This window comes from Pseudorca crassidens, chromosome 1, assembly GCF_039906515.1.
Source record: "Pseudorca crassidens isolate mPseCra1 chromosome 1, mPseCra1.hap1, whole genome shotgun sequence".
Taxonomy (NCBI): domain Eukaryota; kingdom Metazoa; phylum Chordata; class Mammalia; order Artiodactyla; family Delphinidae; genus Pseudorca; species Pseudorca crassidens.
Window position 1 is genome coordinate 65,707,261 of NC_090296.1, and position 23,094 is coordinate 65,730,354.

Sequence of the window (23,094 nt, forward strand, 5' to 3'; positions counted from 1 at the left end):
CTGAAATAAGGACCTGCAAGTCTCCTCTCCTCTCAGAAACATCTACATTAAGTCACAATAGATGCCTGAAATAGTGAAAGGAAATTCCATGAAAATACTAGAGTTCTTCCCTAATGTGTTCAGTCAATTTTAATCACCAGTTGTCTTGCATATTTTTCAATTGTTCCCTTCCAAAGGCTAAAAATGTCTTGTATTTTACATATTATAGCATTCTGGCTTGTCACACATATAGGCAAATTGTTGTTTAAAAGCTGCAGCGTTTAAAGTGAAATAAAACTTATGCTTACAGTGGGAAATATTCCTGGATTAATAGAGTTGCAGCAGATATACTCCAAAAATTGACTGAAGTCTGTGATTGATATTAGAAAGACAGAAAATTTATCTAGTTTTAGCAAATGTCAAATCAGCAGCCATTGCTTTTAAGATTAATAAAAGATATAATGGTTTCTAGATAGCCTCTAAATAGAGATTACTATGAATGGAGAAGTGATTTACCAACAGTCACCACAATGAGATTTCTTTAAAGGTTACAATCATCAGTTATTTAGCTAAAACACTGCTGAGAATGCCTGGTCATTTTTTGAATAATGCATAACGTTCATTGTAGATTTAATCTGTATTATAACAATAGAGATATTTCTAAAATAATAGGAAAAACTATCTGTTACCTTCCAATTGCTTAACGTATCACTTCCATGAAGTAACTGACTCAGGACATATTACACACTGTCACCTGAGTGTTCTTTCTGCAAGCATAACTTGTAATAATCTGTACACAATTGGCATCACAAAACAAACTCATCAAACTTTATAGACTTTAAGAAAAGATGTAATGAACACAGGGCAGAATAAAGGACCTTTCTGAAGCAGTAAATTAAAATGATTAAATTTCTATATAGTTGTTTGGGACAAATTTAAGTTTTGAAATTTAATTATTAACGTGAACGACTCATCGCATTAAAAAGAAATGTTGCCTACATTGTATAAGTACTTTTCATATAAATTTCCAAATGCCTTTAGGTTTATTCAAGAGACTGCTTGGAGAAGCACGAAGCATAATGTCTATCGTTTTATTGTTGGATTATGAACTGTACTTCACATGATGCTGCAGGCTATTTACATAAGCTTGTTTATCCATATGAACTCCTTCAAGGGCACAACACAGAAGACCTTAATAAATTAAAATGAATTTCTTTTGATGTTGTTTCATGAATGTTTGATCAGAATGAGTAGCAGGTTTGCATCATAGAACTAGAGCAAACCAATAAAAAATACATATATAGTACAGCAGAAGCAGCTTATAGAAAGTGCCCATTGCATTCCTAGCAACATTTGAGAGCCAAGGTAAACAGTATAGCGTCTCTATACTTCAGTACAGTACGGTCTTCAGTTCTAGACTATCATCAGTTTCCTAATAGAGAGAATATGCATGTGCCAAATTGGATGCTCTACCATAGTCTGGATAAAATTTTTTAAGTAATAAAATCTGGCATCTCTTTCCAGCCTTCAAAACTTCCATCCCAACCTCCACATTTTTCTCACTGACACCACCATGTTTCTCCAAAGACTGAAACACCCTTATGGGCAGAGATCATATTTTATCTTGTTTTTATCCATCTTCATCATTAGTAGTTACGGAGTTGAGCTGACTGAAGGTCACAAAATAAAAATGAATTATTAGCCATAGTCCAAAGCTGAGAGCATTCTCACCTGGAATGTTTGACGATAGTGATAGAAATCAGATATCATTGCTAGAAATGATATCTGATAGAAAGAACCCTAGACAGAAAAGCAGAACCACGGGATTCTAGTTTTAGATCTTCTAACACTTAACCATAAACCCTTTCTACATCATTTCCCTCACCTGTAAAATGAGGGCTTAGTTCTATAGTATCTATAATTGTGCACCTCTAAAAGGCCATGATTCTAAAAGCAAGCAGAATTATCACATCGTAGAGGAACGGACAGATCAACGGACAGAACAACCATTAGGTTGTTCTACTTTGGCAGCCGCCACTACCAAGGAAGCCTATAAACTGCCAACTCTCTTAAAGAAAAGATGGAAATAAAAGATAATTATGTTAAAAAAATTAATATAAGTCTAGTCCCTCAATGTATTTCAAATGGAATAATAAGATTAAGAATATATTTTGCATGTTGTGTAATTTCTAACCTGTTGTATTTATCCATTCATCTTACATGATGTGGAATGAACACAAAGACAACCTACTGAATAAACTCTTAAGTATTTACTAGGATTATATTCACGTCTTTAGCTTGGGAAAATTCACCACTACTTTAGCATCTGCAACATGGACTGGTGTATTACCGAGTTGACATCAACATTCTTAAGGGCAGAAGGGCTGTAAAAGAACAGCATGAATGTGCCTTGGTTTATTTGTACTGTGCTACCTTATATGTACACCCTGCCCTTGAGAGCTATCTCTGTTGTCCGTTCTTCTCAACCTTCAAATGTCATTCTTATACTTAGAGCAGGAGTCTGTGAACTCTGGCTTGTGGGCCAAATTTGGTGGCAGCTCCCTGCTCTGTAAGTACAGTATTATTAGAACACAGCCATACCCTGTTGTTTACATGCTATCTATGGTTGATTTCATGCTACAATGGCAGAGTTGAGTACTCCCCCAAAACTAAAATATTTACTATATGGCCTTTACATAAAATGTTTCCCAACCCCTGCTCTAGAGAGAAATAACCTGTTACAATTTGAATTCTAATTTTCTTTCTCTAATAAGCCTAAGAAACACAATCTCTAAGTAACAAGAGCAAAGATACAAACAGATTCACACAGGTACATACATACATATGCTTATACCTCTTAGCACAGAATTGTCAACAGTCATTGCTTTTGACCCTTCGTTTTAATTTGAATCCTATAATAGGTTATAGCTCCCCCCTAGTACCCTTCCCTACAACAGCCAAGAGTACAGGGACTTCATAAGTCATTGTCAAGGTGTAATCACATAACTAAAGAATCTAATTCCTCCCCCAGAGGAGGCTGCCTACAATTCCACCAAATGTCCAATTTTATTCCATGCTCATCAAGGGCCTAGATACAAGGTTAAAGCACAAAACCCAGCAGATCCCGTCCCATGCCTTGAATGATACATTTTCAGGACAGAAAATCAATGGTCAACACCACATGTACATCAATAAACATATGCATGCATATTCATATGTTTAAAATCTCATCAATTATTAGGCGTTTCAAGAACAAACAAGAAAATAACCCTCTTAAGTATCAGAGTGAAGAAGGCCTAAAATTTCTATGTAATAAGTTTTAAGGGAAACTGCACCAATGATTGGGGGCACAAATACATGTTTATATTTATAAATTTTATGCAATATGCATAGAGTTGAAACATTAATACATACATTGATCATTTTGTTGTTCAATGAAATCATTACTCAAAATGCCTGCTATAGTTGTACTTTGCTCCCATCCTCTCTTTCGTAACTAAAACCAGAAAATATCAGCCCTACCCTTTAACAAATATTCTCATACTCCACCCCTTAATAATAATTTTCATGTATTAGCATAACATAAATTAAACCCAAGAAGCATATTAACGTTAAGTCATTTCATTCTCATTTCCCTGAAACCTTATCTATAGTGATAGAATATTTAGGCTGACAGACTTTTTGAAAATAAAATAGAAATAGAAGAGGTTTATTTCACCTTCACATGGTGTCTTTCTCATGCAGAGTTCAGATTTCCACATTTGTATCCCTTTAAAGGATTTGATATGCAGGAAAAGAAGAAAGGATGATGGTAAACATTTCATCTTAGAGACACCTACATACCACCATATTCCAGGATGAACAGTGGCTAAAACCTTACCTTTTACTGACGTGTTAGGTGGAGGGCCTTCCATTCGCAAGTTCCATGGAGGGTCCCCCTGGTTAGCAAAGTCTCTCATTTTCAGATAGCTAATTGTAAGTCGAATGATGGAGGCCTTGTCAAGCTGGCTAGTGATGGCTGCAGGAAGAGGCAACAACTTGGCCAATTCATAGAACTCAAAGTTTTCTTTCCCCCGGCGGGAGCGAGCAGCATCCCGGGACTTCTCCTTTCTCAATGCTTGTAAACTGGAATCAAAGGAGTGGAAAAGTGTTGTTTAGAACATGTGACTCTGTCATCAAGCATAAACTGCTTTTCTTTTTACTTCTTTTTTCCCCCAGCAAAAATCTACCAAAATCATCTTCAAAATTCCAGGGACATAGTAAAAGGAGTTCCAGACAATGTCCTCTAAAACCATAAATTCTACTTCTAGGCTTATATGCCATAAACTCAAGTGCAATGAGTAAAAATAGTTTGCTTGTTAAGTTTTTTCCTCCAATCACCTATGCACTGAGATATATTGTTTCTAAGACATAAGGTTTACAGGTGATGCTTGATATTATCAGCTATGAGCAATTTAAAAGATTGGGATTGTATTTATATATCTATTCTTAAGCTAATGGTTTTGTTCATTTAACGGTTATCACCATGGAATTGTAAAGCATCAGAAGGACACATTTGAAAAAATGTATTTCAGTTACCATCTTGAGAAACAAAGGGTAAACACACAGTTCACAGAATTAACAAATAAAATGTTGATGTGCTTCCAGCCCTCAATAAGAATCATGACCTTCAGTCACATAAAGAAAACATCTTATTGGAAATGAAGATTTCAATGTAACTATATAAGTGCACTGGTAATTGATTGATAAGAGAATACTTTAATTCTTTATGAATGAACATACATTCATAGATGGATAGACTCTCTAAGATACTAGAGAATAAAATATATCACCCAGAAAAGTCAAACTTTAAGATAACATAAATGTAATGTTGAAAGATAAAGCCCTGTATGGGTTATTAAAATTTATAAACATTATAGACATATTACTTCACATAAGAGGCAACAGGTGGGATCCAGTATTTTCCTTTAACTATTCATGTACATTTCTGTTTGAAGTTTGCTCACATTGCTGAGGGCAGAATCTAGCACAACTGAAGTTGTATGTGGGCATCTGACAGGACAAGTGCACCTACTCTGAACTGCTCCGTTTTGTGTCTGATGAAAAATAAATTCAACATCAGACTGTGATGATAAATAATTGGACAATATTTATAGTCTCAAGGTATTATTAACATCATTTGTAAGTATCCATTTTATTGGACTTTGAAGGCATTTTAAATCTTTGAATCTAGCATTCTGGTTTCCCATTACAAAATATCAAGAAAGAGAAATAAGAAAGAAGCAAGACCAGAGGAATAGATTAAAATGAGTCCAGCAGTGTGGCTTCAATCTCTTAATATGAGCAATAACATTCCCTATTACCTTAGACCACATCTGATATTGTTCATAGTGGAAACACTGTTTTCACTGCAGACATTTCAGGTATCTTATTGAATATCTATGTGATTTAAGTAATGCCACAATCCTATGGTCAAATACTTGCTAGGCTAATACCCCTACCGGTTTCATGTTCACTCTATTAATAAAATATTCTACATTAGCTAACTAATGTATTTCTCAGAACTAGACAAATTAATGCTATCATTTTCAGAGTCAAAGCAGTCACAGGTGACAAACTTTTGTCTTAATGTTGGTGATAAGCAGAAACATCACTAATTTATGAAGAAAAGACATGTTATGCCATTTATTTCCCAAAATTTTAGCTGGCCTCCATTCACTTCTTTAAATGCTCAGTGTGGCTTGTTGAAAATTGTCAATAAAAGTAAGAGATGCCTTACAATCTGAAAAAGTATAACCAGGACCCAGGTCAACATCTTAGGATAAAACAATGATTCATAGCCCTCCCTCTATATAATAAAAGTAATCTAACACCATTTAAGTCAGTTGTGCCAAAAGAACTATGTCATTTGACATGTTTTCTCTACCACTTGTAGAGCGCAGTGGTTCAAGTTCAATGCTTTGCTCTTTTTGTGTTCTTGTAATCGAATACTACTCCAGAAGGTGGGCTGAACTTACATTTTTTTTTTTTTCTTTTCTTTTTGGTCCAGTAAGTGACTATGATGGAGCTCTAGAGCAGGGGCTGCAAACTCAAGGGCTTGCAGGGTGAAGGCAGGGAATGTCAATGAGTAAAGAGGCCTGAGGCCACCTGTGGAGAAGTGGAGGCTGAAAGCCCAGGCAAAGGAAAGCGCACACCGTTTCAGCTTTGCGTGTGCTGCTTTGGGGGAAGGCATGCCTAGTGTTGCCAGATCTCTGCTGTTGCTATTTCTAGAAAACAAAATCTGAATTTTTACATAGCACTTCCAATTTTATGTTATGTGTTAATTTTATGTTAACTAACTGGCGTTTTTAAGTGTCATGTGAGCCAAACAGAACATGCCACTTGGTCAATAATGGAGCACGGACTCATTTTACAATTGGGTAATAATTTGGGAGGCCAATTTTGCCAGAAGTTTTACATGGATGTTATATATAATTTTACTTACACGTGTCACTTAGTGGTCACAAATGAATTCACTTGTTATCTATTTAATATTACTAATATTCACACTAGGAATTTCTCTATTCAACTGAAGCAAGTAGAGGATTAGTGGGTTATTCTGAAATTGATATCTCTGCATAGGCTTATCAATAATCTAAGGAAAAAAAAAACTAATCCTAAGGGTAGGCAAAGCCCAAGATCACAGAGATCAACCCAATGAGCTCCAGCGGTGAGGCGGAGGGGAGATGACTTCTTCTGTGTCCTCAAAGAGGGGAATATGTGGACACTAAGGCTTTGGGGTGCCTTGCCTAAACATTGCGCTCTGACACTTGACTTTTCTAAAATACCACTTACTTTATGTGTTCCCATACTACCTCCTTATCGTTTTTCTCTTCTCTACCTCTCCCCTCTTTAAAAAAATCTCTAACCCACAACTGTGTCACCCTACTGGAGTAATCGTCCTAGCTATAATCTTAATTACAATGGGTTTCCATGACTTCCACATCACATCATTATGCTGACACCACAGTACAGAAGACTTTCCGAATGATAGCACTGTGTCTGTAATAAGTAGTAACTGGCTTTGAGGGCAACAGCAATAAAATACGGTTAAAGGATTATAAACGTTGTGGAGATGCTGATACAATTGATGAAGCTAAAGTCCTTAAGACAAGGACAGATTGTGGATTAATCTTTTGCCTGCTTTTGTGAAACAGAGCCTAGTTACAAGTAATTCTCAAATTGAATTAAGGACTACATTAAAACCTAAAATAAATTTGCATTTATACATTCTGTTCTAAACCAAAACATTATGGTTGCATTTCTAAATACTAGAGAAAGAATGGATTGACTATATGTGAGTGAATGTTATGGCCTGATCTCTGCCACCTAAAATACGATTAAACCGTAAATACTCCTTGGGTCCAAACTTCCCACTGCTTTAATGTTCTTTCACTTGGACTCTGAATAACAGAAAACCCTCCACAAATCAAAATTTCAACTCTCTTTGATGACGACAGTATCATCCTCACTAATAATTACCACCACCAGCAACAAAATCAACAACCATTTCCAAAGACACACACACACACACATATATCTGAAAATCATAGGCAAAATTATGTATATATGTGTATATTTTGGGGGTGATGGTAAATGATTTTCAGATTTTCAAAAGGGGCCCAGCACCCGACCAAAATAATAATAATCTAATGTATAGAATTTCCTCATATAAGGATTATAAAGTTGGATTCTGCCCTCTTTTTGCCATTGATGTTGCTAGAATTAACTTATCCTAAAGAAATACCTTGGTTAAAATAATATTATTTTATGTATGTTTCCGTTCAACACTTTGAAACAATTTTTACATTCTATAGTTATATCTTTAAAGCATAGCTGACAATCAAAAAAGTTTACTAAGAATGAAGATCTAGCAGTCAGTGCTTGTAAATGTAAAGTGAGTTTTTAAATCTTTCCATCTATTTTAAGTTCCTTTGGCAAGTTGTATATTTTGCGGAAAGAGTCCCAATGAAGGAGTTATGAGACCCACGTTAGCCACTGTAGGCCACTTATAATTCTAAGTCACTAAGTTAAGCCTCAATTGTATCATCTTAGATCATGAGAATGACAAACAAGGAGTATTTGGCAAATCTCCTGGGACCACTGCAATGACTCATATGATAATTTCATGTTAGTATATTGTAGACCACAAAGAAGTAAACCCCTTGGACGATTCTAAATTTGAACTTATTATTAACCGGGGGATTTTTGTGGAAACTAATGCCTGTGGCCAGCAATTTGTTATGTAAGTGATATTGATACATCTCTGGTCAGTAACGTTTGGGTAACAAAAGATGTATTAATACATCTCTGGTCAATGATGTGATAACAGTTAAGATAGTTTGTAAGCTCTAAATGCGGTAGAGTCTACTTCAGAGTTTTACAACTAAGAACTTTAATAAGTTGGAAAGACTTAAGAATGCTTAAAATATAGTCAACCCTTCCTTAAACTTTCTTGGAAGCACAGGAGTTAGGAGTAGGGGCTCTGTAGCCAGACTGTAAGTATTCACATCATCACACAGTTACTAGCTGGGCTACCTTGGATAGGTGTCTCAACTTCTTTAGGCCTCAGTTTCCTCATCTGGGAAATAGACATTATATTAGTACATACATCACAATATTGCTCAGAGGAATAATTGAGCTAATACATGTAAAGTGCTAAACGCCTGCCATGTTGTAAACGTTCTATAAGCATTAACTATTATTACGGTAATTGTAAAACTTCCCTGGGGACAAAAGCCCAACTGTTTTGACCCTAGTACCACATCTGATTATTACCTTATTCCTCCACAATTCTTTGTAATTTTCTTTAACCAGCAGCCTCTTTCCTACCACTTTTTTTTTTTGTTTTTTTACTCTGGTTACAGTTTTATAATTCTGAATACTTATTTGTTTTCCTCATTGTCCTCTCAAACTGCCACTTGTGACCTTCATTTTTTTAGTAAATTTTATTTCCCATACAGTGACAGTAGAAATTAAATCAAAGGCCTGACTTCTGCTTGGTGACAACCCTAAACTGCTGATTTCTGAAACTCCTTCCATGTTCTCTCAGATCACGATTCTCACTTTCTTTAAGTTCTGTCTGCTGCCTCTCTCAGCATATCCTCCACACTAGCGGAAGGCAGAGGGTAAGTGTGTGGATTGCAGAGCCAGACTGCCTGTATTTAAATCCTGGCTCTATAACTTATGAATCATGTAAACCTGAGCAATTTACTTAACTTCTTTTGCCTCAGTTTTTCTCACCTGTGAAATGGGATGATAATACTATCCGCTTCATAAGGTTCTTGTTGAAATTGAGTGAGGCAATTTTTGTAAGATATTTACAGTGGTGCCTGGCACACAGCAATACTGTATAAGATGTGTTAAATGAAAACCTAAGCTCAGGTCACACGGACTGTTCTATGCTTTAAGGTCCATTTATAATTTACACTCTGTTCTCACCAATATGATTTCTATCCACTGGTTCTGATATATCACATTGTGTACTTCAGTTAAATAAAACTACTTGATTGCCGAGATATTGATTTTTCATTATGGTCCTCCTTATGACTATGGTCTATCTGTTTTACACCACAGGTATACTCAATAACTCATTCAAATAAAAAATAACATATGTCTCATTAATGGAAGGTTAAATGTTTATAAATACGTGATTGCCTGTACTGAGAATAATAAAGGGCCATTTTTGGTTCCCTAAAGTAGAAAAAAGTGGCATTCAATGGTAAGACATGCAATTTTGTTTACACAGAAAAATGAACATCCAAACAGTAGTTAAGGGAATGGGTTACTCAGGAAGATGGTGAAAGCTTCTATGGAAGACTTGAAAATTGCAATGATTATTATTAGTCAGAAAGAGTATATGTGGTACTCCTAGCAGGAAGAAGATCTTTCAAAGTATCTCCCAAAACATCACAAATCTGAAAGTTCTCTTCAGTGTCAGGCAAAGCCCCAAATCCAGGACCATGGAGAGCTCAGCCAGAACATCTGGAGCAGGGAAGAAACTTGGAAGGGCAGCAGCATTTCCTGCTCTGGCCTCCGCATCGGGGGCAAGGCTGAATCATGAAACTTTACTTGAGCCAGCAATGAGACAGGAAAAAAAGGTACAACCAAAAAAAACATAGGTACTGCCACTATCACAAAGCCAATATTATGAAATTGACTCAGGACTTCTAATCTCTCTGAAGCTGCCACAGAGCTGGATAAGGGTGTCAATTTTTCATTGGGCCACTTGTCCATGGTGGACAAAACAGATAATTTTGGATGTGATGACTCATTAAATTAAAAGAGGTAAGTTATCTTTTATGGCTGGTCTTTTGTAAAATTTAGTTTTGCAAAATTGATTATTTGGTTTCCTACTTCACAGAAATGGCGATAATGATTACGGAAACAATATAGCTAGACATTTACACAATATAACAGAGCAAAAGTAATAATTGTCACAGAGGAACAACAGAAGTAAGTCAGCTTAATCAAATGTTTCTTCTCCGATGACTTCTTCATAGCATAGATTTCTATCAGTTATTTTTTTTTTTTTTACAATTTATAATTATATTTGTGGAATGGCTTCTTATATGGACATTACTGACAGATCCACACTCCCTTACACAAAAATCCTCTCTCTAAGCCTCAGCTTTAACACCTTCATGTAAACTTTTAGAATACAATAACTAGTTTATAAAAGAACACGGAGAGCTTCCCCGGTGGTGCAGTGGTTAAGAATCCGCCTGCCAATGCAGAGGACACGAGTTCGAGCCCTGGTCCGGTAAGATCCCACATGCCGCGGAACAACTAAGCCCTTGCGCCACAACTACTGGGCCTGTGCTCTAGAGCCTGCAAGCCACAACTACTGAAGTCCACGCACCTAGAGTCTGTGCTCCACAAAAAGAGAAGCCACTGCAATGAAAAGACCGCGCACCACAACGAAGAGTAGCCCCCACTCTCCACAACTAGAGAAAAAGCCCGTGTGTAGCAACAAAGACCCAGTGCAGCCAAAATAAATTAATTTATTAAAAAAAAAAAAAAAAAGGAACACGGCAGGTTTTGTTCGTCTAACTGTAGGGGAAAGGAAAGGTAGGGTCATTAAATTTTACCTTTTTAAAGTACTTCTAAGGAGCCGGACAGGCAGTTTTTTATGGATTTTCCTACTTGTTTTGCTTAGGAGAACCCAGCACTACAGACTTCTACTATTTATCAATTAATCTGGCATGCAGCCTCAAAGGAAGAAGGTCGACCTGTATTAAAAATGCAGCCATCAAAAATTCATCAAAGGCTGCAGCATTTTAACTCATGAAGCTTTGAACACCTGCATACTTGTCAGATCTCTGGTCATAGTTAACGGTGAGACCTACAGTTACTCTGGTACCTACACCTGCCCTGACATGAGCTGAATGAGGAGACTTCCCAGGGAAAAACTACAGTAAAGATTCTACAAGCACTGCTTGACCTTCCTCCGTTACTTTCAGTAAAACAGCCCACCACACACTGACATCACATAGAGTTCAAAGTCAATCAAATCAGCCAACTGCAAAGAATAAAAGTCTTTCAGAAGTATCTTTTTCCCTATGATTGTAAATATCAGCATTCTTACAAGGTAACAGAATTGAGAAACGCATAAACAACTATTATCTGGAAGGATTATGTACAACATAATTCACAAATTGAAGTCTTTTAATGCTCTTCAAGAAAAGGTAGTAATTTCAGAAACCTTCCTTTAATGTGTGAAGAAAGCAGTATAGTATATGCTGGAAGTAAAAACTGCAACCTTCAAGTTCAAGGTAAGAACTCTGCTGCTTAACTAATGCACTGCTCATAGCTGTCATCATTAATTTATGTTAGCCTCTGTAAACATCAAGAGTATAATAGGCCAATTTCACAACTAAATATAGATGCACATTTTGCCCTTATATAAATGGCAGATTGCTGCTGTAGATCATCGCTGCAGCAACATGTCAGTAAAGATGCACTGTTTGATGGTCTGATGCTCACACAATATATAAAACCAGTTGTAATGGTTGTTTGGAAGCAAAGTGTAACATAGCAGCAAAATTTCATTTGCTCCACAAACTCAGGATATATTAAGCTTGGCTGACAAAGACTGCTTGATGTGCTAAATCAGTTTGACCTTCATTCTTGCCTTATTTTTCTCATTTAACATGTGAAATGACCATTATTTTTCCCCCATGTAAGAAAATATCATGAAATTGATTGCTTAAAACCAGTGTCAAAAACATCTGCAACTGCTAACATTCAATGAAGTATCAAAATCAAGACACATCCTTAAAATGTTTAAACTAAGATATATTCTGATTGAATAATCATGACCCATTTCTGACTTGTGGTAAAATAGATCAAAAGAGTAATTAAAGCCATTCAATTGAATGCCTTCCCTCATCTTCAGAAAATGCCTTGTGTATGTTTGAACTTAATAATTAAATTAATTGGTTTTAGCCAATGAGCATTTTTATTCTTAACACTTTAAATAAGAGGATTTAATTCCAGAATGAGTCATTAGAATAGTAATAAAGAAAGCTGAGAGGTCCGAGCAATCCTTTTCAACCAATGTTCACCTTGATTCAAATAACCCTTGAATGAACCACAGCAAGACCAAACTATTCATTGTATGCTTTGGTGTCTGCCAAAAACCTCCTGAATCACAGTGTTTTGTTCTTCATTTTCCCCCAGAACTTTAAGCTATGCAACTGGCAATTCCATAATAATGAAAAAAAATCTTGCAGCTTTATCAAGTAATTTCTCTCCACCCAATACATAGCACTTTACCTTGAAGCAACTTGTATATTTCACACCTTAAATTTCTATTTACCAAATCAGCTAATCACTTCACAATTGAACTCAGAACAAAAAAAAAATTATCAATTAAAGTGGTTGAAACTCCTGCAAATTATCATTTAGGAATGAAGTAATTGCTTTCATCAGGGCAGAAAAGCCCGCCAGAACAGAAATGTCACTTTAGATTAGTGTTCTCTCTCCTGAAGCTATGGATGACACAGCTGATATAAGACTAAATGCCAAGACCAATCAATTGCTTTTGTGGCTCTGCTCTGAGCTGCTGTAAAAGGGGCCATTTTCTAGGATCTACTCTTCATTATAGTAAATGCTATCTCCTTGGTAACATAATTCCATTTCTCATAAATTCTGTCTGAGCGCATTGTCCTAACAATGGATGTTTGTGGAAAAGAATGCTGTTGGTTTAATGCACAGAATTAAGTGTGAATGGCTGTCAAACTGCTATAGTTTACTAGTTCTTAAACATAAATTGAAGTCTTATACATTAAAAAGAATTCTTGGGGAGAAATGAATGTCCTGAACAAGGGTACGATATTTGTATTTGAAGGTTCTGTGCTACTGGTTTAGAATTTTGACTATTCTAGTATTTATCTGTTGTGTACATTAAATCAGTCAGCTCACACCAGAGGTGGGTGAACACATCACTTACTTTCTCAGCAGTGTAGTTTGCAAATGTGAAACCTCAGAAGCAAATATGGACTCGTTAGGCAACTGCATGTGATTTGTGAATAGCCACAACTGTATTAAAAGAAAACAAATTTTTCTTTCAGCTGAGCCATTCCTGGAAAGCACCCAGATCTTAATTTGTATTGTTCATCCCTCTGAAGTTACAAGAATCTGGGTTGCAGGCTCCAATTAAAAAGAAATTGAAGAAGCTAATATAGTGAGAAAGCAGCAATTCCCTGCACTGCTCTCTTCAGGTCTGAAGTTTAGAAAGAGATTCAGGATCACGGGTCTTTGCCCGACGTGGGATAAAGGCTTTCTCATCCCGGTGAGCACACATGTGTAACTTCCATTAGCAGTAACACAAGTCGTGAGCACACATTGAGAGGATAGTCTACTGCTAAATATTTGAAAGGGTCAGAGCATCTCTGCTGAGAGGCAAAATGAGAAGGAATAGTGGGCACCCTGTGACCGCAGGACATTTTACTAACCATCTAAAGGGCCACTGATGGAATTCTATCACTCCAAGGAACTACAGTACTAATTTTCATAATATCAATGACAGGAAAGTACATGTTGTTTCTACATTTTAAGATTATTCAGTACCGTCAAAGAAAAGCATTGACCTTATTTAGCACCATAATCATAAAAGCAAACATCTTTGAATGTCTACTAAGTTTCAGGGTTTAAGTGCTTTAAGCATCATCCCATTTAATTCATGGTTGCCAATATCAGAAGGGGACGGGGGGAAGTAACAGCATCTATGAAAAGCAGATCATCTCCGCTGATTATATTTGACCCTAAAACAGTGTTGCTTTCAGACCCTATTTTGGGGGGCAACTAAATGGGTTTTATATCTTCCCTCTAACTTTCTGCTCTCATCCCCCAAAACGAGGAGTTTTCTTGTCTCAGGGAGGGCTTTCCCTGGATCCTAGACTTTCAGTGCTAAAAGCAGGACGGTCCTGGGCAAACCAGAACAGTTGGTAACCCTGGAAATGTTACTGCCTCCCATCTCACAAATAAGAAGATCAAAGCACAGAGAGAGAAAGTAACTTTGCCCAAGGCCAATGACAGCTGAAGCTAGAATCTGAACCTTGGCAAGATGACCCCAATATGTCCTTCTCACCACCGCACTGCACTGCCTCTAGAGCAATAACGTCCTCGTGATTTCCCTTCTCCCAATTATATTTACACAACCATTAAGTTACCGATAAAGTTTTATATAATTTATAATCACCCATATAAATTCCATCATAATTGTTATGAAAACATTAATTTGTTAATAAAATTTCCAATAAACCCCCTGTTTTTTCAGGCTTATAAACACATTCCAATTTGGAGTAGATAAATTTGCTGTTAATTGCTCTAAGTTCCAAACTAAGTCGCTTTGGAATTCAAATTCGAACGACCTTTCTAGAGGGAAAATTCATTTTTTCCTTTAATTTTTTTTAAGTGTGATTTCAAACACTTTTGAAAGCACAACCAAGTAGAAGAAAGCTTTTGAAAACTTTCAAGCTTGATAGGAGAAAGTTGGAAAGGAGAAAGCATGCTTTGACAAGTTTGAAGATCTTTAAGTATGAAAAATGAAAGTTATGGTCATGTGAACACTGCAAACAGCACACGCTTCTACTTAACATCAATGAATACACCATTATACTATAACTGCCTGCATTTCTAACAGAAATAAGTGAAATGGTCATGCTTTCTTTAAACACTACAATTGAGAATACAGGTCCATCAGTCTAAAGAGACAATATACCCTACCCCTACCTTACTGACTTTTTCTTAAAAGACACGTATTTTTATTTAACCTCTCATCAAGGTTCCAGAAGCACGGTATATAGTTACCAGGGGTGTACAGTGTTACAATTTCTAGAGAACACTTAGGGAAATACATATCCTAAGCTGACTAAGGAGGCAAATAAATATATTCTGAAAGAATATTCACTGCCTCTTTGATAGACTTTAGAAACAAATTATGGAATATTCTCAAGATATTGAACAAAGATGTTGAAACAAATCTTCAATGACTGGGGAAATTTTTTTACAATATGTTAAGTGATAAAAGGCAATTCATAAAGCAGCATGTACAGTGGGTCAGACAACTATAGTGATATATCCATAATTATATATACAGAGAAAATATATCCAAACCAGGATTAATTCCCACAAGGCAAAATATTAAGATCGGTAATTTCTACGTGGTAGAAATTCCTTGTAGGGGGGTCAGAAGATGGGAGGTGGGGGGGGGCAGGAGATAACTAATTTCTGAAGTTTCTTCAATAAACATGTATTTTTAATATAAAAATTACTTCTTGAAAAAAACAACATAAATGTAATTTTATGGACTCTAAGTTGAGCCTCAGAAGCACTATGATGCTCAGAGGTATTTTTCATTTAATAAATGGTTTACCTGACAGTGCTATCAAATGCCATCCTGTCACCACTTCTTGCAATAGTAGGGCCTGAAAAATATTTCAAGAAAATGCTTGGCTTGGTCATTCCTCTAAAAGAGAACTGGAATTGAAAAAGCTGGGAGAAGGCTTCATCCCTCCTCAAGTTATCCCACATGAGTCTCCAATCAAATGACTGAGTCCTTCAGCCAGACAGCCTGGGCTCCTGTGTCTTTTGTGGCCCCCCCCCCAAACCCCAAAGCACTGTGTTGCCCAGTGTACAATATACCAGCTGCCTGGTTGGGCATGGAGTGTGCTACCACTTAATGACTGACTTTTTCCGTGTGTCACTAACTCCTTGACAACCCGATGGCAGATGCAGATGCTTACCTGGGAGAAAACACAGATAAATAAACACACAAAACATTGCACAGAATGGGCTTCCTGAAGCCAAATCTCAGACCCTGACTCAAGTCTTGGTTAAGAAGCTGCCTCAATTAACGGTATCTTGAGATCTCTACTAAGTTCTATAACACTGACCAAACTATCATAGTCAGGATCATTGTTTCTTCATTGACTACTACACCTCCCACTTCTAACAGGTGTTGGCCCTCGGTGGTACCGTGGGTCCATGGCATTAGACTACATATATGCAGCAGACAAGACGTTTATGTGCCAGGGATTATCATATGAGATTTAACCTGAGAAGTCATAATACCTCACTGAGGTACTTTATAAAGCAGGACAACATAGGAAATGCCTGTTTATTTGTAGGCTTCCATTACTTAGTCAGGAACAAAGTCCTTCCAAAACCCTACATTCTTTTGAAAAACCTTGATAGCTGCTTAGTTCTCTCATTAAAATCTGACTTGGAGGAACTACAAGTTAAGTTATTCTGAGCCACATGTAACTATGTAATAGGATGATAAAGGTAGGTAATATTTCAATGTATAAAATACATGTTTACAACATGAAATTAAATAAGGGTAAAATAAATAGGCATTTCTTTTATTTCATGAGTTTGCAAGCTCCTCATGGAAAAACAAAAGGTTGTACCGTGATACAAGTATCCATGAAACTAAAAAGACCCAGTTACCTTATTAGTTGCAAGTCAGCACTGAATTTACCGATATTGAATAATTACAACTTTAATAGTAACATGAATCCAAACTGTTGGTAGAAAGTTCTCAGATGTAGGAAAGCACATGATGATTGATTTGTAAGCTGAGTAAAAGGGACTGTTGAATTGAAACAGGGCAAGGGAAGCCAGCGATTTGCTCCACTGGCCCTTACAACAAAGCCTCCACAAACAGCCTTAGTATCTGAATCCATAAGCCACCAAACAGTTAAAAAACACAATGTATACCTATGGTTGAATACTTCCTCCCTGACCTGTCATCCCAATACAGTCCTTGACCAAAATGGATATCCTGCAACCTTCTACTCACCCACAGGTACTTTACAGGAGCCCTTTCTTAAATTCACCTTCTGTCCTCTCTGCATTTCATTTTGTTTTGTTTGGGCTGAGATATTCATCTTAAAAGATTTTCCCTCAAGGTCTCCTCTTGAGTTATCAGCCAACAAAAGATCACTTAAGTCTTGAGTTTCACTTCTGAAAACAGTAGCCTTTCCCAACAGTGCACTTACAAAGAGAGTGTGGAGGTCAATGAGTTACCGAGAGCCATTCAGCAACTTTGTCTTGTTCCCGTGGCTGTGAACCTGGCAGCTCGGAGCCGGAGCCCTAACCACTGGACCACCAGGGAATTCCCAGAGTCACTTTTCAAATACATACATGTGCACTTGCATGTGTGCGCATGCACACACACGCACACACACGCTCACACACACACGCGCTCACATAAACACACCACTCTTTTAAGGGGACCGAATTATATGTATTGCCCTTCAAACTCTGTTTTCCTCCCCCTCAGTTTTGCCCCCTCATTTGCTTCTACACAGTTTCCCTCTCAGAGAATCACTCATTGGATCTGGTCATATCTCTTCTCATAAAATTCATATATGCAAGAAGAGTGAGTCAGAGTTTTTTGTTGTTGTTGAATTAGTATTAGTCTACTGTAAATGAATTTAAGTTAGAGATCACAAACTCAAAGACCTGCAGAATCCAACGAAATTATACAGGTGAATAAAGAGGACGAGGTGAGAGAAAGCACTGCAAGCGTGACAATAAATGGCAACTGAGCCCTCCGTGTTGAGCAGGTTACAGGGAGTGGTGTGGACTATGGCAAACCGGAGAGCACTTGCCTAGCCAACAGGGGGCACACATTATTCAGGAAAAACAGTTGTTACTAGATGGCAATGGGGACCCAAAGTTGCCAAGTCTTCCTTTTTAAGAGAAGCCAGAAATCTAGATTGTTTTAAATTAAAATCTTCAATTATTTGAAAATACTGAGCATCTCATTTTAAAAATGCAACTTTTTGCAGGCTCCTCTGGGTCTCATTTGGCCTGTGGCAGTTAGCAATCTATGGTTTAACACCATTAATAGCCTTCCTGAGAGTAGGATTTAATTATGGGGTACATAAGGCACAGGATATAAAGAGCTATAGCAGTCAGGTGACAATGAAGAATCGAGGAAGAAGCGAAATGCAGAAAGTTACATTGGAAGAAAAGAAACTGTATTAACAGTTATTTTTCTCAGAGTGGTAGAATTTCTCCTTTCACTTTACTCTGTTTTACAAATTTTCTATAAATAATCAGGAAAAAATTCAATCAGTTACTATTCCATAAGATCTAACCTATTATTAAAAGTAGCTCAGAAAATTAAAAATACTCATGCATATTTGTGCATAGATCCATTCACCACATTTCACCCAAGCAGTTTCAAACATTTAATCACAACTGAAATTTTAGTCAGTTCACCATGATGGCATCATATATAAAAAAATCTTTCATTAAAAATTAAAATAGCAGAGAGCGATCAAAATGGTAGAGAAGTAGGATGTGAAAAATTAAAACAGCTCTTTTCCAAATGAGTCAGAATGAAACCCCCTCCCCAAAATTAGTGATTAAGTTCTGTTGACAATTTCTTAAAGTGCATGCTAAACAAGACTCTGTTGTTATCAGTGCAATAATAAAGTTGAGAGACAGTGTCTTGCATGTATAGTGTGTCCTCAATAAGTATTTGTTGAAAGACAATTGTTGATGATCTGAATGTCCTTAAAAGTCATGATTTAAGACAGTAAACAACACATCCAGTAGTACTGCTCTTGAAATTAAATTTACCCAGTAAATCAGTCCTTGGGATGCTCTTATAGTAAAGAAGGGAAGGGAAAGAGAAAGGGAAGAATCACAGATACTCCTCTCTCCCTGCCAAACCTCAATACTCATAAATTCTTCCCTGACAAAAATATTTAAATTCTCAAAACAGTTCTTCCCCTTTCTACACTCTGGAAGTGGTGCTATAGTGAGTACCAAACTGAGGCAAGGAGAAAGAAATGTGAAGAGCCCATGTCATCTCCCTTTATTAATCATACACTGTCGTATTCAGAACACTGGATCACCGTAAATCCTTCCCACAAGTCAGACAGAAACATAACAGGTGGAAATTTCTAAGGGGAAATCCCAGATCTTCACATAATTACTGCATCTCTTTGCTAGATCTGTGTTGTTTATGTGCAATCAGAAACACAAAAAAGTGGACAGAAGCAGTGCTCCAAAGAGAATGCATAAGAGATCACAGAGAAAAGATTTCAGATGGCAGGGTACCTACAAATTAAGGTGAGCTATTAAATCTCTACAAGTTTCAGATAATGAGACAGCCATCTAGAGAGACCTCCTGAAGTCCAATAAAAGTTTTGGAACTACTGTTTTCCTATAGCTGAATCTCTTCTGCTTCTGGGTATGGGTTTTTTGTCCTCTTATGTATTTATTTTTAAATAGATGAATATTTTATCATTACAAAAATACAGCTATTAAGGGAAGCACATCTGCTTCCCCTACTGGGCCTTCTCACTTCCTTCTGGCCATTTGCTCCTAATCTCAGTCAGTATCTTTCTCCCTCTCGGATGGAGGCTGACAGCTCAGGTGGAAGGGAAGGCCATGATGTCTATGTGCAGAGTCTACTGATGTATGAAATGGATCAGAATGGCACAATTCTAGTCAACTTCACTCACAGCAGGTGCAAACAAAAGAACATTCCTGGGCTTCCCTGGTGGCGCAGTGGTTGAGAGTCCGCCTGCCGATGCTGGGGACACGGGTTCTTGCCCTGGTCTGGGAGGATCCCACATGCTGTGGAGCGGCTGGGCCTGTGAGCCATGGCCGCTCAGCCTGCACGTCCGGAGCCTTTGCTCCGCAACGGAAGAGGCCACAACAGTGAGAGGCCCGCGTACCGCAAAAAAAAAAAAAAAAAAAAAAAAAAAAAGAACATTCCTATATGAGATCAGGCACCACTCTTCATCTGCAGCTCTAGAACTGACTGTACAGTAGATCCGAAATGAAAAAAACAAACACACACACTCACACACACACTCACACACACTCACTGCTGGAATGTTTCCAGAGCAGATACACTTCAATTTGTGCCTCCCTCCGCTGCCTTCTATATATGCAATACTATAAGGAATTGCGTATGCCCAACCGTAGGCTACAATTTTATGGATAAACCCTGGTGACATTATAAAATCCGTAAGGGCAAAGAGCAAGTGATTTGCTCATGTCACTAAATATTCAATACAAAATTATAGCTTTCATTTAGAAACCTTTTTAGAACTTTTTAAAAAAAAATCGGTCATGATGCATAGTTATCAATACCTGTATGGCCATGATGACGAGAGGGAAAAAAACACCAAGCCAATGCTTACAGAGAAAAATCACCCCAAATTCTTCAACTGCACAAAGACAATTCCCGATTTTACAAAATTTGATATAAATTGTGAACGATATGGCAAGCAGAAAATGAGAGCAAACTTGACTCGTTCCCTAAAGATTTCTAGAAGCATCCATTTAAACGGTACTACGTGCTAAATGTAGATTTATATCTTAACATGCAAAATCAAGCACAGGTCTTTTATACTGTGTGTTACAAATGAGCTTGCCTAAATTCCTAGACAATTTGTGCATGAAAAGCAGGAATAAGGAAAACAATGCCTCTTTACTCCATGTCAATGTGTTCAGCTTTCACATGAGCTCAACAGGTATTGTGCGTCCTCGTTTGGAGAGCACAGATTTGGGTGAGGGGCTCATACCGCCTGAAGATCCACCCATCCATGCACTTTCACAGCATCAGTTTAATAGATGCTTAGGTGAGGTGGAGGTCATATGAAAACATGTTAGTGCCAAAGAAATTCTACTACTCCCGAGAGAGGGATTTTCTTTTTTTTTTTCTTTTTTTCTAAATTTATTTATTTATTTTATTTTTGGCTGTGTTGGGTCTTTGTTGCTGCGCCCCGGCTTTCTCTAGTTGCGGCAAGCGGGGCTACTCGTTGTGGCGGTGTGCAGGCTTCTCACTGCGGCGGCTTCTCTTGCTGCGGAGCACGGGCCCTAGGTGCGGGGGCTTCAGTAGTTGTGGCACGTGGACTCAGTAGTTGTGGCTTGCGGGCTCTAGAGCGCAGGCTCAGTTGTTGTAGCGCACGGGCTTAGTTGCTCTGCGGCATGTGGGATCTTCCCGGACCAGAGCTCGAACCCGTGTCCCCTGCCTTGGCAGGCGGATTCTTAACCACTGCACCACCAGGGAAGTTCCAAGAGAGGGATTTTCTATTGAAAAGTAAGAGTTTCCCTCTTCTCTGTGCTCAGAATACTTGTATTCCTTGTCAGGAAGAGGCTGAGCCATTAAAGACAGGTTCCCCCTTAGTACTTCATGCTATCAGTGGGAAGTCCCAGAAGAAACGGATGTGTGTATGAGTGATTTGTAAGCAGGTCTAGGCTAAAGTAACTGACAGATCATCTGGAAAATAAGTAGAGTTAATTAAGTAGGTACAGGTGGTCAACATAAGGAAGCTATTCAATTTAAGGGAAAATATGACTGAGAAAATCACAGTTATTCATTATACTCAAACACTGATCTATAAGATGTGAGACCTGGGTTCTGGGCCAAGATCTGCCATTAATAGCTCTACAATTTCAGACAAGACATTTAATGTCTGGCTCTGTCTTCTCACCTGAAAAACAAAGGGATTGTTCTCTAGGACATCTTTCCCCTTAAGGATTCTATTTTCACTTGTGTTTTTGCCACATAACATTAGTGGAACTGCTGGGAATATGTCTGATGTGCATTAAAGTTATTACCCATTTTCTCTGCAGTTTTAAAATGGTGCGTCCTCCTCCGACCCTCCTCCCTCTCTTCAGCCTGTTAGAATCTAATACAGTCACAGAATCTCCAAAAGTAAATACGCAACTCAACTTTCACATAGGATTCATGTGAAATCCTATGCAATCCATGCAATGAGGTTGCATGGCTATTAAACTCATGGACAACACGTGAAAACTGGCTTAACTAAAATTTCTGATTAATAACAATGAACTACTCTCATTTCCACTTTTCCAAAGGAAAGTCTGGGTCTTCTCCAGAACTGACATAGCAGAGCATGAAACACTTACTCTTGAGTTATGGATAATAACGAATATCAGCTGTCCTAGCTAAAAGAAGAACACCATTTATAGAAGAGTTATAGCTCTGTTTTCAACATAAATTACAACTTTTTTTCCACTGGTGGGTGACAGAGTTTCAAATGATGGCAAAGCTTGCGTTTTAAAGTATGCCTGCTTACTTTCTATGTATCATATAAGGTCCTCAAACATTCTCACAGGATGTCAAACATATGGAACAAGGAATCAACAAACACATGTTGGTTGCTGTCTAGCATCAGGCTAAAGCCAGATCAACTCATTATCTGTATCTAGTGAGCACCAGTATTTAGGGCACTGTGTAGACACAAATGCAATACTGCTATCTGTCCTCAAGGCAAGTAATATTTATACTTTTTTTCAGCCTGTGTAGCTAACTCCATAGTTCTTCCAAAATATAGGCTTGAATCCCATAGGATGATCTGGACTATGAATGACATGAAAGCAACCACCATAATGCCTTCAGTACCTATTAGGCCATTAAAAACATCACTGGCAAAGGAGTGATACAACCACCAAGATTCCATCGAGTGACTCATGTCCTTAGAGCTTGCTCAAAGGTATGTGACTATTGGAATCATATCAAACTGCATTATTCTTTCATTGACACATAAATCTGATTTGCTGTTAATAATA

General features: G+C 37.6%; 1 protein-coding gene across 11 annotated transcripts in view; it reads right to left on the minus strand.

Moving 5' to 3' along the window:
• Window positions 1-23,094, minus strand: part of NPAS3 (neuronal PAS domain protein 3) — an 871,164-nt gene that overhangs the window by 593,488 nt on the left and 254,582 nt on the right. For 7 of the 11 annotated variants that reach the window (XM_067737808.1, XM_067737815.1, XM_067737799.1 and 4 more), the window contains 2 exons: window positions 3,860-4,104; window positions 3,698-3,748 (listed from right to left, as the gene is read on the minus strand). In XM_067737808.1, coding sequence (XP_067593909.1) covers window positions 3,698-3,748; window positions 3,860-4,104 — 296 coding nt within the window. The remainder of the gene's footprint in view (window positions 1-3,697; window positions 3,749-3,859; window positions 4,105-23,094) is intronic. The other 4 variants (XM_067737833.1, XM_067737842.1, XM_067737823.1 and 1 more) reach the window with 1 other exon arrangement.